The sequence below is a fragment of the Notothenia coriiceps genome, unplaced genomic scaffold (genome assembly GCF_000735185.1).
Source record: "Notothenia coriiceps isolate Sejong01 unplaced genomic scaffold, NC01 NC01_scaffold00014291, whole genome shotgun sequence".
Taxonomy (NCBI): Eukaryota; Metazoa; Chordata; class Actinopteri; order Perciformes; family Nototheniidae; genus Notothenia; species Notothenia coriiceps.
Window position 1 is genome coordinate 66,510 of NW_011346992.1, and position 17,925 is coordinate 84,434.

At 40.4% G+C, this 17,925-nt stretch overlaps 1 protein-coding gene across 1 annotated transcript in view; it reads left to right on the top strand.

Annotated features, from left to right (window-relative positions):
- The first annotated feature begins 307 nt into the window (after window positions 1-307).
- The window catches only part of ttbk1a (tau tubulin kinase 1a), a 31,643-nt gene continuing 14,025 nt past the window's right edge, over window positions 308-17,925 (top strand). Inside the window, exons 1-9 of the mRNA XM_010774598.1 lie at window positions 308-465; window positions 7,623-7,688; window positions 7,873-7,965; window positions 8,580-8,705; window positions 9,043-9,197; window positions 11,277-11,487; window positions 12,459-12,628; window positions 14,125-14,465; window positions 16,864-17,042. Coding sequence (XP_010772900.1) covers window positions 373-465; window positions 7,623-7,688; window positions 7,873-7,965; window positions 8,580-8,705; window positions 9,043-9,197; window positions 11,277-11,487; window positions 12,459-12,628; window positions 14,125-14,465; window positions 16,864-17,042 — 1,434 coding nt within the window. The 5' untranslated portion in view covers window positions 308-372. The remainder of the gene's footprint in view (window positions 466-7,622; window positions 7,689-7,872; window positions 7,966-8,579; window positions 8,706-9,042; window positions 9,198-11,276; window positions 11,488-12,458; window positions 12,629-14,124; window positions 14,466-16,863; window positions 17,043-17,925) is intronic.

Genomic DNA, 17,925 nt, shown 5'->3' on the forward strand with positions numbered 1-17,925 from the left:
TCGGTCAGTCTGGATCAGGACTCGGTCGGTCTGGATTAGGACTCGGTCGGTCTGGTTTCCTATTATTAAACTTTATTGACACACCTCGTCACATTTGACACATTGGGATTCACTTCACAGTCTCTCAGTATTCTTCGTCTCAGTGTCTCATTGTTAATGTGTCAGAGAGTTTAATTTCACCACTTTATTCAAGTTTATTGTTACAGGTCTCTCATCTGACTTGCAGTCTCTGTACATTTTTTTTGTTTAAAGTGGTGGGGAAAGTCCTTTCAATCAAAGTCTGAACAGGTGAGAGTCAAAAACAAAACGTGAAAAATAAGAACTTATTGAGCTGATGAGTTTCTGTTTTTCTTCCTGCAGTCGAACTTTGCGATGGGCCGGCTCCCCTCCACGTACAGGAAGTGCTACATGCTGGACTTCGGTCTGGCGCGGCAATACACAAACACCACCGGAGAGGTCCGGCCGGTAAGAAACTTTATTGACAACTTCTGCGTCAACAGTAGCACCAGAGAGGCTGAAAGTAAAATATTGTTTGCAGTTGATTTTTGTATGAGGTTTTGATCTCCTGTTGTTGCTGTATGGACGACTCGCTCTGCCACAAATATATAATTAGTCGTAATAAGCTTATCATGTGATGGTTAAAAATTACGGAATAGCTTCTTATAATAATGGCTTTGTATTTCTTAATATTGACATCAGCGTGTCTGAAATATGAGGTTTTTGTAGTTGTTCAAAGTCATCTGATCATTCTGACATTTTAGATGTGAAATCCAAAAACATTTGACCTTCTAGAATAAAAGACAGGATGATTATAAAAATAGACACTTAAATAAATATGAGAAGTGAAATATGAATTGGATTTTTTTGTTCACTTTCATGAGATAAAAGGCAATCTTCATATCAAATACTCAATATGTTTTTTATGACTGACAATGTGAATCAAATATTGAGAAATCTAATAATAAGTTTAACGTTCACATTAATTCATAATCTAAGTCCTGACTTTCAAATCAAATTACAAACAAGAAATTAAAAATATCCTTATTATAATTATTATTTCTTCTTTTATTTCAAACAATCACAAAACAAACTATTTTCTCTTTATTATTCTGTACTAACTCTGTATTTGTTTCTCTTTTTTCCTCCTGATTTGTTTTATGGTTCAGTTTCCTTTAAGCCGTTAAAAAATTAATTATGAAAAGCTACATAATATCAGACAGACAGGGTGTGTTCACTGCATTGCAGTACACGAGTTCAATAGATAACTGTGTGTGTGTGTGTGTGTGTGTGTGTGTGTGTGTGTGTGTGTGTGTGTGTGTGTGTGTGTGTGTGTGTGTGTGTGATCAATAAGGAGTCATTAGATGTTATTGTTTAAGCGGATTATAAAACAGCAGTTTCCTCCTGTTGCATGATGGGATTTCTTTCTACAATTGAATGGAAAAGGCTTTTATTTTGAAAAGGCAGATCCTGATGTTTTGATTGGTTGTCAGTCAGTGATGAGGTCTGCTGGTCTCTGTGGTTTCACTGGGAGCTTCTCCCTCTTCTTCTTCTCTCATTCATTGATGACGTCTCTGTCAGACTGAGCTCTGAGATATTTTTAGATCAGAGAGTGCGTGAGCCATTTACTGNTGCCTCCCTGTCCTCTTCCTCCTCCTCCTCCTCCTCTATCGTCCTCCTCCTCCTTTCTGTCTCTCTTGTTTCCTCTTCTCTCTATATGTCTATTGATCTCCTCCTCTCTGTCTCTCCTCCTCCATTCTTTTTTCCTCCTCACACCTTATAACGTGTTTCCCCCTCTTCATCCCCCTCTTCCTCCTCCTGCAGTGTTGTGTTGCAGCAGTGAGATGAATATTTGATGCTCCTGAATGCGCCAGTAAGCGAGAGACCTCTGTCTCTCTCTGTCTCTCTGTCTCTCTCTCTCTCCCTCTCTCTCTCTCTCTTCAGCTGAGTCAGCTTCTGTGAGAATCGCCTCTCCCTTTCTCCCCCACTGTTTTTCGGATGTACCCCTCTCCCACTCTTCATCTACATACTGCCTTTCCTCTCCTCTATTTCTCTCTCTCATTCCTCCATCATCTCACTCACACACACACACACACACACACACACACACACACACACACACACACACACACACACACACACACACACACACACACACACACACACACACACACACATACATAGTGACATCATCGCTGATCAAACAGGAAGTCCTTCCAGCTGATTCAGGTCACATGACCAGGTTAGCAGTAGTCACATATCAGTGGTGCAGACTAGAAACCAACGAGCTGACCTTAGAGCAGTCGACCTCTGATTGTAAGGTCGTTGCTTCGATCCTCTGCGGTCGACATAGATGTGTCCTTGGGAGGGAAACGTAATCCTTTAACGCTCCTAATGGTGCGGAAATGTGTGTGGATGTGAGGCTCAGTAAGTGGGTGTAGATGTCAAAGCTCTTTGATGGGTTGAAAGACTGAAAAGTGCTAAATAAGTGCAGTCCATTTACATGTTAGTCCGTCTTTTTCAAACCTGTCCGACTTTGTGTCTGTGGCTTTCAGCTTCAAGGCCATTATATCCTTCGGAAGAAGCATCAATAGTCAGCACGTTTATAATATGGATTACTTTGCGTGCTAGCACCAACAATACTGTACAGAGCAGCTTTAATCTACATCTGGTGCTGTCGTGATATTTGTGGCAGCAGGACGGTGTGTGTGTGTGTGTGTGTGTGTGTGTGTGTGTGTGTGTGTGTGTGTGTGTGTGTGTGTGTGTGTGTGTGTGTGTGTGTGTGTGTGTGTGTGTGTGTGTGTTTGTGGCTGCAGATGAATAAATCATGCGGCGGATGGACTGAGTAACTCTGCTGCTTTTCTCTCTGATGGACTGAAACTCTTCTTCTCCAGATAACGTTTAGCTCTGAGATTAATTTCAGATTTGGTATTTTAGATTAAAGCCATGATTTTCTCTCTGCAAGCCTTTGTGGAGTTGTTATCACAGTTCTCAGCCTCCAACAAGATATATTTAACCTTTAAACTCCCCCTTATATCTCTGAAACACTCTCTCTCAAAGGACTGCATCTTTCAAAATGGATGTATTGATCTCCTCCTCTCCTCTTCTTGCCTCTCATGTTTCCTCTCCCCTTCGTCCGCTCTCCCGTCTCCTTCTCACTTTCTTTTCTCTACTTTTTGGTTTATAGATTCATCTGAGATTATCCTCTTTTTTTCTGCAGAGGAAGTTTAAGAATCTGTAAAACAAACTGCGCCTGGAGATAACTTTCAGATCCATGAGAACAAGTTAAAATCCCAATTAAAATTTTCCTGACAAGCTTTCATTAATTTAAACCATTACCTAAAACCTCCAAACCTAACCCTCACTAGAGAGAAGAGCTGTATTTTTAAGAATGGATATATTGATCCTCTTCTCCTACTTCCTCTTTCCTCCTCATGTTTCTATTTTGTTTGACTCAAACTCCGCTTTTCTTCTGCAGTTGGAGTTCTTATTTCCACACTCACCCTATTTCTTTTCACAACACTATTTAAATTTAAAGAATGTTTGTTAATAAAACAACATTAAGATAAGTTAATTAACTAAATCATTTGCCAATTTGGGATCAATAAAGTACCTATCTGTCTATTTAACACAATAAAACAATAAAAGTGATTATTTTAGTATTCAACTTAGTACACACTTTATGGGAATTAGCTCAAACAATGCAAAACAAACAAAAGTAAATAAAGTGTTGGCCAACTGGTAATAAGAAGAGACGTTATTAGGGATAGAAACAGATTATATTATATATCCAATGTACATCTAACATTTAAATAACAAAATAAAATCTGCTGATGATTAAATAAAATAGGGATGTTAAAATTAGTAGGTCAAATTCAAGACAACCATTAATTTAAATAACAACAAAACAATAATAATTTGCCTTTAAACAAAATCCTCTGAAGTCTTAAATCGTGTACTTTCACCCCTATGTTATATAATATACTGTTTACTTTTTTATTTATATTTTATTTAAAAAATGTGATTTTATAAAAGTACGTTTTGCTTTGACAGTTTGCACGATGTTCAGTCTGTCACCTCAGTGATTTATGTGGTGTTTTATTTTCATTTCTTTTTACGTTTCAGTGTTGTTTTTGTTTTTCTTACAGTTTCCTTTGGACTTATGATTTTGACGTGCATGCCTCCCGTTTCTCCATCATCTCCATGGTTACCCAGGGATGTGAGTGGTTTCTATAGCGACAGAGGGGTCACAGCCGCATCACCAGCCGACGGTCGCAATATAATTGCAGAAAAATAAAACACCTGTTTGTCACCGTCAGAGATTTAAGTGCTGCTAATATTAGATGAAACCTTTATCATGTATTACTCACAGTTTCACGAGGAGCAGAGTGGACCCAAATGCAGGAAACAGGACATTTTAGACGGGCACTATTCTGCTCATTTTCAGGTTAATACTTATATTTTCCACCTCTACTGTGACATGTTTACATACTTTAATGTTCAAAAAGATCCGGAAGTAAACAAAGGAGTCCGATGGAGCCATATCAGGCAGGGCGGGAGTGTGTGGGAGAGAAACTCCTTCTGGAAGGAACACATGGATTTGTACTGAAATACATTTATTTCACACTTTGTTCAGAAGAGGCCAAATAAAACAAAACTTCCCAATACACAACAATCAAGACGAACAGGGACAGGAAGTCAAAACAGACGTGACACAGGCCGTTTCTCAATGTCGAGTAAAGCTGCTGCAGATCCACTATTTCAAGTACACTACGTCATCGAGTGGCGCCGAAGGACTGTTTAATGCCCAGCATTCGGCGCCACTCGATGACGTAGTATACTTGAAATAGTGGCTCTGCAGCAGCTTTATTCGACATTGAGAAACGGCCACTGTGTTACGTTCCCTTCTGGACTAGGGGTACTGCGTCGGTTCAGCCATTCTCCGCAAGGGTTTTTGAAATTGGTCCGTGCGCAAAGCATTGTGGGGATTTTAAGGACGCGAAGTCTACCCATGGCAGCCTCGATATTTCCCCGCAAACAAGGACGCGGCCTCTGTTGGACATTCCAAAGTATGTTTGGAGATTGGAACAGTTCCTTCGGCGGCACTCGGATGAGTAGCATCCTTGAAATATTGGCTTGGAAGCCAGTATTCCTCGAGATGAGAAGAGACGGCCAGAGGTGTGTTTCTCAATCCTCGCGAGGATGCTTGCTAGGTAGCACATGTCTGCCGAGTCACTTGCTTCGAAGGCGAGGCGAAGAATCCTTCCGTAGCCTCGAAAACGGAAGAATGGTAGGAAACCAGGCTAACAAGTGTGGCGATCATATCGGAAAGGCCCCACCATATAAATGAGAGCGAAACAGATTTCGCCAAAGTTGCGAAATTAGGTCACCAGTAGCGCAAAAGCATTGGTGGGATATTTCAAGTGACCGCAAGAGTCTAACAACATGCGCTCTGCGGCAAAGAACCATCGACATTTCTCGCTACGAAGTACGCCGGCCTCGGTATAATTCCAAGTATGCTGGACATTGGAACAGTCCTTCGGCGGTACTCGATGACGTAGTATGCTTGAAATAGTGGCTCTGGAGCAGCCTTCCTCGACATTGAGAAACACCCATAGACACCACACATGCTGCACACATGCAGCCCAGAGAAGAAGGAGAGAGTCACTGCAGCCTTCCTCAGGTCCTTTATGGAGGCCCTGATTGGGGATTGGGAGCACCTGAGGGAGAGGCTCCACCTGGAGACAATCAGGGGGAGAGGGAGAGACACACACACACACACACACACACACACACACACAAAAGCTCGTAACACACAGTGGGTGTTTCTCAATGTCGAGTACGCTTGCTTGGTGGCACATGTCTTCCGAGTCACTTGCTTCAGAAGTGAGGCAAGAATACTTCCTGGCATTCGGAAAACGAAGAGTGGAACAGGCGAGCAGATGTGCGTCATATGAGAGGCCCCGCCTTACATTTTCCGCCACAGATTTTGAAATTAAAATGGAGTACGCCGGGCTCTGTAGAATTCCAAGTATGCTGGACATTGGAACAGTACTTCGGCGGCATTCGATGACGTAGTATGCTTGAAATAGTGGCTCTGGAGCAGCTTTACTCGACATTGAGAAACACCCAGGGACAGGGTTTTTCCAAATAAAATAGGAAACATTTCGTTTTGTATATATAACTGTATTTTTTACAGGATGAATGAGGGGTAAAATGACATTACATTCAAGATTCAAACATGAAACCAAGAAATTAGTAAACACCAACAATTACTTAAATAGAATAGTACTAATTAATGGGAATCATTTTAAAGGATATGAAGAAAAATATAAATACATAAGCAACTGAGTTAATGAAATGGTTGTCATTAAATTACATTTCACCCCCACTCATTAATAGACACACATTTGATCTCCACACAACAACAGGAAGGTCTGTCGTCAATAGATTGTATATTCATGTGTAAATCTGTTGCTAGAAATAAATATTTAGCACCAATTAAAACCATTTTATTTCACAAGCTGTAATTTCACCTCGAGAAACAATGAGAGAAGAAGAAGACCGAGAGAGAACAAGGATGAAAACACCATTTAAAACGTCATCTTTGCAAATGTGTCATGTGGAGGAAAATGATTTCTACCTCAAGAACGAACTTAATGAGTTAAGGTGACAGCACTGAAAATTCAATGGACTGCTTTAAATAAATCCATTAGCCATCGAAGGGAAAGAAACAGTGTCATAACTTCATGACTCACTGTTAAAGGGAACATTTGGCACGTACAGTACATCTGTATATCCGTCTCGAGTCATGACGTGTCTCCAGTCCTCAAAGGGACATGTGATCACTTCCTGTTCCCCACACAGTTGTGATTAATATCACCATGGAAACATCTTGATTGACCCCTGTGTTATTTGGAGGCTGTGTAGATGCAGCGTGACCCTCTGCTGACGTGTTATTATTTGGATGTTTTGGTTATAATTTGCTTTGTTTACGCCTGAAACATGAATCCAACAGATTCAGGCAGCACATTCAGGGAAATAATATCTGGATATAAGTTTAATTATTGGAGTTTTTTTCATAATTACAGCATAGTTAAAATGATATAACTGAAGAAGCAACCCACTCACAGAGGCGGTTTACACTCCAGTTCAATTTTGGCACACATAATACAGCTTTGAAATGTAATGGGTTATAGACCACTTATTACCAAGACAGAGACACCAGCTTCATTTAGTATTTTGGGCCATTTTGTGTGACACATTAAAGTGGAGTGGCAACCCACGCCCAACTTGTACTGCTCAGGTTTTTGAGCGCAAGCTTTGTGCAAGAAATACAAGATCAATGCATTCAAATTCTACGAATATTACACATTTGAACCACAGACATGAGGCGATAGCCAGAGAAGAAGAAAACATTTCAATGTCTTTACCATTTGTCACTGTAGTTCTGTTTGTTCTGTATCAATGTTTACGGTCGACAGGATTTACATTAAGCCAAACTTCCTTGTTGTTAGATATGTGTTTATCTAACGGAGCAGCCGTGTGTGATTTAGAAGTAAAGGGTTCAGTAATGATTTAATGTTGATGTGAATAATCTGTAAATGTTTTCTTCTTCTGTTCAGCCGAGGACTGTGGCGGGATTCAGAGGGACGGTCCGCTACGCTTCGGTCAACGCTCATAAAAACAAAGTCAGTGTTTGTGTGTTGTCTTTAAATAATTACGTAAATAATGTCTTTAATGAAAGTGAATGATAGGAATACCTTACCGTAGCCTACATAGGTTATATCAGCAGTTATGTATTGACTACATTTTATTATTTACTGATAAAACTGACATAAACAATAATATTGTTTTTCTTCTGTTTCCCTCCAGGAAATGGGTCGCCATGACGACCTGTGGTCATTATTTTACATGTTGGTGGAGTTCGCTGTTGGACAGTTGCCATGGCGAAAAATCAAAGATAAGGTAAACAAATCAGTATTTGTTTACTCCTGTAAAGACTTCAACAATATCAACAACAACAACAGTATACAAGAATATTTTCACATAGTAAATATCAACCTGTTAGAACATAATACTATTTCAAAAACTGTAGTATAGTAAAGTATTTACATTGATGTTAGATAAGACCATATCGTAAAAAAAAAAATTAACTACAAAACTAACGCTTTTGCCCTCTAGAGATATTCACTTAACGCCTCACTCTCTCTTCAAATTGTTATCTTTAAAACCCTTTAAATCGACAACTTTCAACATGTAACTACTATTTTGCACCAGATTGAGCCATTTCCTCATGTTTGCCATCGGTTATTTCCTGGTTACCACAAGGAGCCTCGCTGTGTAATCAAAACAATGATGTTTAAAAAGACAACAACATTATGTGAGAGAAACTGGCATTTAAAGGGTTACAATGATGGAGCTTTTCGTTGTAGGTTACCAAGTCAATAAATTGTTTTTGTTTTCTGCTTTTGCCTGATGATCAAAACCTGTTTTATATGTCAAACAAATAAAGGTAGAAATGTACATGAATTGTCAAAATGTCACTTCAGTCTAAAGCGTTCTTTTATGATTTTCTCCAGGAACAAGTTGGTCAGATTAAAGAGCGTTACGACCACCGGATGCTGCTCAAACACATGCCTTCAGAGTTTAATATCTTCCTGGACCACGTGCTGGCCCTGGACTACTACACCAAACCAGACTACCAGGTACACACTGAGAAGTATTTACAATGTGTGCCCTCTCTTTTAGTGTTATCACCTGGACAATAGTTTTCATTCATGAAAGAACATCCATCTGTTTGCAACTTACAAATTATTTATCTAATGTTTCATATTCCAATTACTTGTATATAGACTCTCCTTGCACTATTTGTATTCTACCTTATTTCTATTTACTTGCAGTCTTGTATCTGTTTGATTGTGTTGCACTGTTGGAGGAGCCTGTGACCTCAGATTTTCATTGTCATATCTACCCTGTAGCTATGCACACACGACAATAAGAGCCTTGAACCTTGAAGGACTTTATCCTGTTGTTTTGTCCCAGCTGCTGATGTCGGTGTTTGAGAACAGCATGAAGGAGCGAATCATCACCGAGAACGAGCCTTTTGATTGGGAGAAAGGCGGAGGAGACGTCACGCTGTCGACCAGCACCTCCAGCCAGCCTCAGCAAAACACCCGACCCACGGCCGCCATGGTGGGGTAAGAAACAAACCATCAGCTGCATGAGATCTGCCTAAAGATGAGCAGGAGACGATATGTGAAGCTTCCTGAGCATTTGTGTTGAACGGGTTTACTCGTTGTCCCCAGAGTCAGAACTACATTTGCCGAGGCAGCTTTTAGATTTCATGAACCACAAGCTTGGAACAAACTGCCTGAAATTCTGAGGTCCGCCCCGACCCTGGGTTCTTTTAAATCAAGGTTAAAACACTTTTTTTTATTGCAGCCTATCCTGAGATCCTTTAACAGTGCCTTATCGTTGCACTTTGAGCTGCAGCCAGCAATTTATCGCTTTTATGAATTGTCTTTTTTTTTTTTGTGTTTGTTTTGTTTTTAATTAGTATGTGTTAAATTCCTATGTGAAGCACTTTGAATAGCCTCTGTGTGTTAACATGTGCTATACAAATAAACTAACCTTGAACCTTGAAGCTTCACTAAAAAGCTGAATGACGAGGATTTTTCTTAAAAACAATATTGATAAAAATAATTCCTCTCACTCATCTTTGATAATAGAAGTATGGGAGACACTAGGCCTATATTTGATTTCTTTTATTTTTGCTGTATTGTGAGTTTGGAAGAATAAAGATAAGGTTAGTGTAAAATAATTGAATGCTATTTTTGAGTAAAAGTAGTTCAATTAGGAGAGACGTTTATTACCGGGACGCCTGATATGAGGGAATGGTGATTGACGGATTACGACAAGTGAATGAAATGATGTTTGGCGATTAGGCCCCGGTTTTCAGGATGATCATTCAGGGGGGGGAAACCGCTCCGATGAACCCCCCGGGGTCTAGACACTGGTGGTGGTGATAAGTGGTTCGGTCCGGTCTGAAGGGAGAAGGTTTTTGCTTGGCCCTGTATTAGGAGACAGGAGGCGAAGGGGTGGAGGAGGGTTGTGCATTGACGCCTGAAATGACGACTGACAGAGAGGGAAGAGCAGATTTAAAGGGGTAGCGGGTGCGATGATTGGCTAGCTGGGGAGTAATGCCCCCGATCGCTTATTGGGAGGAGAGAGTATTGAAATGACATGTAACACCAGAGGATTGGTCTTCCTCATTGAACTTGCGCTAAGCTTCATTAGTTGTTGCTCTTTTCCAAGCAAGACAAACGTCTAAAAAAATAAAGTGAAATAAATGGTAGCAAAAATATTAGTTGCTGGTACTATCAGAAGTTTTTAATTTGTAATACTGTTAGGGACGTTCTTTGCTTAAAGGTAGTTAAGGTGTGCCAGATGATATGCCAGCATCCAAGAGGAAGCTAAGAAAATGGCGGAAACAGAGCAGAAAAAACCCAAATATAGCAAGGCCAAACCCCAAGTGGACAAAACTCTTTCGTAAATCCGAAAAATTAATTAAAGGTTGGCTTTCAAATTTTCAAATTTAAATGTTGAGATGAACATTCTGGTTTAATGCTGGAGAATTGTTATATTATTATTCAATCCATCGTCACTGAAAATAAGAATTCCAGGAAACATTCACATTTGCAACGGACAAAACAAATGAACCTAAATACATAAATCATATCCCAATATGTAAAACTGTGACGGTGCAGATCACAGATTGACCAACAACGCCAGTGACAGCGGGCGGCGCACACACACACACACACACACACACACACACACACACACACACACACACACACACACACACACACACACACACACACACACACACACACACACACACACACTCACACTCACACTCACACTCACACTCACACTCACACACACACAAACTTCTTTCCCAAAGAGTAATCAGTTTCCTCAACCTGAAACCCAGCCACTGCCATTTTGCCCAAATTGTAAATATGTTTGATTCTGCGCTTTAGTTATAAATAAATACTTTGAGCACAATAATACCCACTATGCCAATGTTTGAGGATGGATAAACTAGAACCCTGTCACAAAAACCAAATGTGAAATCACCCACATGAACTACAACCAAAGGCTGCCTGGATTATAGAATATCTAATGCTGAATACAGGATATTAATTTAAACAGGCAACACATCAGAATGACCCAATTAGTCTCTGAAATACCAGAACCTCTTGGGTCCACAGAGCCATCATGACGCCGATCCCTGGAGATCTCGGGCGGGAAAACACAGACGAGGTTCTGCAGGACGAACACCTCAGTGATCAGGAGAACGCCCCCCCGCCCCCCACCAGCCGCCCCCCCGGGGACACGGGGGCCCAAAACACCGGGGAGACCGGAGAGGTGTGGGAGGACACGGACTTCAACCGCAACAGACTCAGGATCAGCCTGAGCAAGGTTTGAAATGCTACTAAACAGCTGATTTATACTTCTACTAAAAGTGGTTTGAAGGCCAAAGATTCATGAGGGAAGTCTTAAAACGGGTTTCAATATCCTAATTCTGGAAATTGAAAAGAAAGGCGGTTTAAAGGTCAAAGATGGGTTCGGGTAACAGTGAAACAGGGGGAATGTGTTGGCTGGGGATGCAAAATGGATGAAAGAGAAGGATGAAAGGAATATAAAAACTATCAAAATAACTATAATTTCACGAAGACTAGGGTAGAGGAATGTGAGAATGTGGCTATACTTGTATTCATGTGTTATTCATGTTTTAATATCTTTGCTTTTTAATGTTTCTAATGTGTTTTATGCTCTTAATGTCTTTCATTGTTGTAAAGCACTTTGAATTGCCTTGTGTTGAAAAGTGCTAGATAAATAAACTTGCCTTGCCTTACTACGCTGCAATTCAGAGCAAAATATCCCACTTTTTAAATTGACAAAAATCATGACACTTGTAGGCTACAAAAAATGGGTTTATAGATAGGAAATGTACCGGCAGGATTCTTGATTTTGTGTTTGTTTCTTCATGGTTGAACGCACTTTTTGTAAGTCGCTTTGTATAGAAGTGTCAGCTCAATGAAATCAAGTCATTGTCAATCTTTCAGTTTGTGTGTGAGATGCACATCCCTAGTGTACAGACAGAGAGATCGAAAAATAACGTTTCCCAAATACAAAATACAAATATATATAAAAATATGTATAAAAATATGTATATACCTATATACACAATCAACAGACGCATTTATACATATGCACACATTAGAACCTAAATAAAAGTGCAACAATCAAATAGAAAATAACAGTCACTTCAATATCTTTTAGAAATGTACGTTAGTGCAAGATTGTCCATAGCAGCGTAAAAACTAAAAACTAAAAATGAAATGTAATGTAATTGTTACTGACTTTCATGACTTCCCGTTCTTCCACAGGGGGGTCCGGAGGACGAGTCGGGTCGGGGGGCGTGTCCAGCGTCTCCCGTTCGAGGAGGAGTCCCCGAGTCGCCCACCGGCGGTCGGTCTCTACGATACCGCCGGGTCAACAGCCCCGAGTCGGACCGACTGTCGGCAGCTGAGGGCCGCAACGACGGCTACGGCCCGAGGTGATCTCAAACTACAGAAAACACTGAAGGGGGTTTAAAAACAACTCTCTGCTCCATAGCTTCTCTTGGTCTTAAAATCACACTGTACATTTTACATTTATATATTCATATTTAATATTCCATCCCTCACATACTTATGGATATATAATAACTTGCTTTATATTTTGTTATTGTTCATTTGTAAATTCAACATGTATATTTTCCACTTTCTTGTTTATTTTTTCTATTGTAAAAGGCCATGTCTTTTTATGCTGCTGCAACACAAACATTTCAATAAATGTACTATCTTATCTTATATTATCTTATCTCTTGACAGGAACAACTCAAGTAAAAAAATGACTTAAAGAGTCTGAGAATTAGTCTAACAAAATGGAGGCCAGTTTTAAGACTTGACAACACTTTAATTGGAAAAACTAAATAGCAGTTTTCCTATAAAGACATGTCTGGTCTTGGACTAGACAGGGTGTCCGCGGGGTCTTAAAAAGTATTAAATGTTGATAAATCAATTTAGCGAAAATTAAGGCTATTAAAAAGTATTAAAAAGTATTAAACGGCATTTTCCAAGGTATTAAGAAGTCCCACAGCAACGACAACATGAAACACCCTTTAATTTACTGAAACGACATGTCGGGAAACAAGGCGGCCCCATGCATAGCGCGCCGTAAAATGCTGCTTCTTATTTTAAGTTTCGTTGCCTTGCTCTGCTCTGTGTGGGGGGGGGATATAAGAAGCNTTTGACGTCATCTGAACAGGACATCGCACGCTCACTGCTTGATAGCGCGCGAAGGTCCGTTTACGCCGGTTGTTAAACAACATCGTTATGGGGAAATGCAAGTCTGCGTCCAAATGGTTGGAAGATAAGGAGGAAGGACAATCAATACTGTATAGTAAATGTGAGGTAAAGTGTGTCGCCAAGGTAACCGGTTAGAACTCAAAGTGGCGATGAGGTCTTAAAATGTATGGAAAGAGTCTTAAAAAAGCTCTTAAAAGGTATTTCATTTGACTTCAGGATTCCTGCATATACCCTGCTATATGGTTAGCTTTAGAGTCAACCTTCGTATGTAAGAAATTACATGCTTTTATTCACTTTGAACTGGTTTCAAACTGATTTTACTTGGATTTATCTAGATTTACTTGAGACTTCTTTTGACAAGCCTTGTGACTCTCTCTCTCTCTCTCTCTCTCTCTCTCTCTCTCAGAATGACCTCAACTGACCTGACTTGAAACTTCTTCATCTTGCCATTCAAGATAAGACATAGGTCTTGACTGAACTGGACTTGGACTAGCTCTCATTCACTTGAAATAGCTTAGTCTAGACTTGGGACTTGTTTAGTTTTGCCATTCATCACTTGAGACAGGTCTTACCTCGGCTTTGGTCTCAATAAATTACGACTTTACTAGAACTTGTCTCGAAGGAAGGACATGGGTGAAAAATGTGCAAAACATACAGCTGTTGAAGTCAAAGTTAAACTCAATGTCTTCATGTCTGTGTCCAGGTCCCGGATGGATATCCTCGGCTCTCCGTCTCGTCACGTCTACTCCTCACAGCCGGCTCAGATGCTGTCAGTCGACCCCGGTTGCCGTGGTGACCGTCTGGCCAGCGGGCGGCAGGAGGTCTCTGTGGCGTCGGTGGACCAGGAGGCGCACAGCAACGCTTTCATCCGCTCCGTCCCATTGGCCGAGGAGGAGGACTTCGACAGCAAAGAGTGGGTGATCATCGACAAAGAGACGGAGCTGCGGGACTTCCAGCCAACAACGTCAGGAACGACGGACGAGGAACCGGAGGAGCTGCGACCCCTGGAGGAGCAGGAGGAGAGGAGGAGGCTCCGGGCCGCAGGTAGGAGCTCCTGTACACACTGGGGAGATTTAAACAATTACCAATATCGTTTTAGAGGTAAAACATTTAAGGATTTAGATCCAACACTTCTGGATATGGCTTTTAATACCAAAAGGATACCTTAGTTGTACTAAAACAGTACTTTGAGAAAAATAAACTTGTTTTTCAAAACCCTATCTATCATTAACTATCAGGTATTTTTGTTAAAGGTATAATACAGTCTGTGTTGTAACTACCCATCAATTAAAACTCATCAAGATTACCATAGAAATTGTGCCAAAATCAGGCTTTTGAACATTTTGTGTTGATACCGCACTGTTTTAAATTTAGAGCCTTACAGCTAGGTTTTAGGTAAAAGCGTTTCTATGAAGTGTAGCAACTTTCTGGCCAAGATATTTTTTTGAATGTAGTATTTAGTTACTATTACATCCTGAGTGTGGCGGACCTACAAAGTGCAATTTTACAGCAAAAGTAACGTAACTATCAAAGCTCCTAAAAAAAGTAGCTTCTTAAATGACAATATTTTCATCGACTGGAAGGCAGATTTCTACCAGTATGTCCAATGATAGGTGTTAGCTTAGCTTAGCACAACAAACTGAGACAGAGTTGTTGTATCTTGTTATCTTATAATTACTAAACGTCTTGCTAACTGCTGCTTAAATCACAATGTGTCCTTGTTAACCTTCTCTTTCACAAGTGTTCAACAAATCTCATAAAAAGTGTAAAGCAGACTGACTGGGAGATGTTGGATTTGTTTGATAGAGTTTGGCAATAAATAGTTTCACGCTGCATCCAAACTTTGTGCTAAGCTACGCTAAACAAATCCTGGACTGTTTGTTCTGGCTCGTACATCATCTCAACAAACCATCCCTAAATTCTTCAAAGTGAAAAAGCTCTAAAAATACTTTCTGCTCACTAATGTTACATATAGAATGTATATTTGTAAGATGACATACCCAACATGTACCTATTAGATGCTTGTGCTTTGATAATGTCTGCATCAGTATTAACTTTCAAAGGTTTTATCGTCATATGCTCAGCAGCTACAGTGTAGAAATGGCAATGAAATGCTTCTGACCTGAGCTCCTCCAACAATCCAACATATATAAATAAATAAAATACAAAATAAAAAGTAGTGCAAAAAGACTATATATATATATATNCTCCTCCAACAATGCAACATATATAATAAAATACAAAAATACAACAAAAAAGCAGTGCAAAAATAGTATATATACATGTCAATAGATGAGAGTAACACCTTCGTCACTTCCGGGCGAAAATTAAGGCCCCGCCCACTTTTCTGGGAAAACAACACTGTCATTTGAATGGCGGTCAATACAAATTCTGAAGTTTTTGCCAATCCGATCAGAAGTTTTTGAAAACCGTGGATTTTTCGGATCTTCAAAGAGCCCGATTACGATGGCCAGTCAGGCAAACAATTACATTAAATAATTTGAAATCGATGATCGGGCTCGATATATGGTTCAATTATGGTTCAATTGGGGCGGTTTTGGCGCAGATGGTCATCAGATCAAGAGGCGTTGGTGAACTCCAGTTCAAATCCCGCCTCCCGCCCTGCGTCAGGCCGTTGGGCAAGACACTTCACCCGCATTTGTTCCTGTGGGTAATGTCCACAGTAATGACTCTTACATGTCTAATATGTGTAATGTGCAAAGCGCTTTGAACACCTGTAAAAGCGCTCTAATAAAAAATGTAATGTATTATTATTATTATTATTATTATAATTAAAATCAGTAGGCGAGGCTGTCATTTTCGCCGGCTGTTACTCTCATGAGCGAGGCGGAAAATAATTTTGTTATCATGCCAAAAAGCTGCTGTGTCGTTTATTGCTCCTCAAACATTAAAACAAATCCAGAGTTACGTGTTTCTGGACTTCCTCTAAGAAGAAAGGACAGTAACAGGAGAGCTCTGTGGCTTCAGGCTCGATCGCCATTCAAATGACAGCGTTGGTTTCCCCCAAAAGTGGGCGGGCCGTAAAGTGACGTAGATGTTACTCTCATGGACATCGATCACCTACTGCTATATTTAACCAAATATCGAGCCGATCGTCGAAATCCACGGTTTTCTTAAATTTCTGATCGGATTGGCAAAAACTTCAGAATTTGTATTGACCGCCATTCAAATGACAGCTTTGTTTTCCCCCAAAAGTGGGCGGAGCCGTAACTTTTTGCCCGGAAGTGACGCATGTGTTACTCTCATGTACATGATAAGTACGAGAACAGAATATGAAATTAAATAATGTAAATTAAAACAAAATTAAATACGGTTTATTGCGGTGATAACTTTTTATATAAATTAGTATATTGCAAGATGACAACAGGAATGTTTATCGGGGCACTTAACAGTCTCTTGTCAACATTGTTTTTTTCTGCAGGGGAGCTGGTGGTCCGTCCAAAGACCCACACCAGGGAGAGTAGCCGAGGGATGCTAACGCTAACGGAGGAGGAGGCGTCGAGGAGGAGCGGAGGAAGCCCCGCCCAGTCGCCCTGTCACTCGCTGCCGTCAGGACGTCCCCGCCGGAGAGAGTCGGATCCCATTGGACCTCAAAGACCGGTAAGAGACACAGCCAGCCAATCAGAGGAGGGCTCGGCTCTCAATGTTGACGGACAGAGGAGAAAGTGGACGGCTGATGTTCAGACTCATCACTCTGATGAATGCTGCTCCACTTCATTAATCTGTCGGTCAACATGCATCTTAAAGGACAAATCCAACATGTTCAGAGGATCAGCTCATTTTCAGATTCCCCCTTCTTTGGCTTTTATCATTGTTGAAGATTTAGCAGCTTTTTACTTCACTAGGAGAACCAGAAACCAAGGTCAATCCCTGGATCTACGGGATAAATCAGGTGCCAACAGTTGACTAGTTTTACAAACATTGACTTCTGGCGTCAGTAGATTTCTCCTAAAATCCCTAGCTAAGTTAGCATTAGCATTGACAGAACATCAGCCAGTGCAGTTAGTCTGTTTCCTAAGAGCAAAACATCTGAACTCATGTTGGACTTGTCCTTTAAAGGTGTCTCAGTGTGTCTGCAGCTGAACATCCGTCACATGCAGTCATTCTGTTTAACCAGCAGCAGCCAACATATCCTCTGCTATATTTAATATTTACTGACTTCCAGCATGGAGAGATGGTGATGACATTCTTCTTGTGATATTTATTTTTCTCCACAGCTAAAAACATTGTGCACTTATTAGCCGTATGTCCTCAGTTAAAGAACATTTTGGGGAGCTGTCATTGGTGCAACATTGATGTTTACTGACAACAGCTTAAGAGAGGCTAAATGTGTTAGCGTTGCATGAAACATTTAAAGAAACGATTTTGATTGTATTAAGGTTTTACTGGCACACTGTCTTCAGGCCATGCAGTCATATTGTGTGTTATTTCAAATGCAACACAGCTTACAAAAAGCAAAACCATATTTCATGAGTCTTAGCTG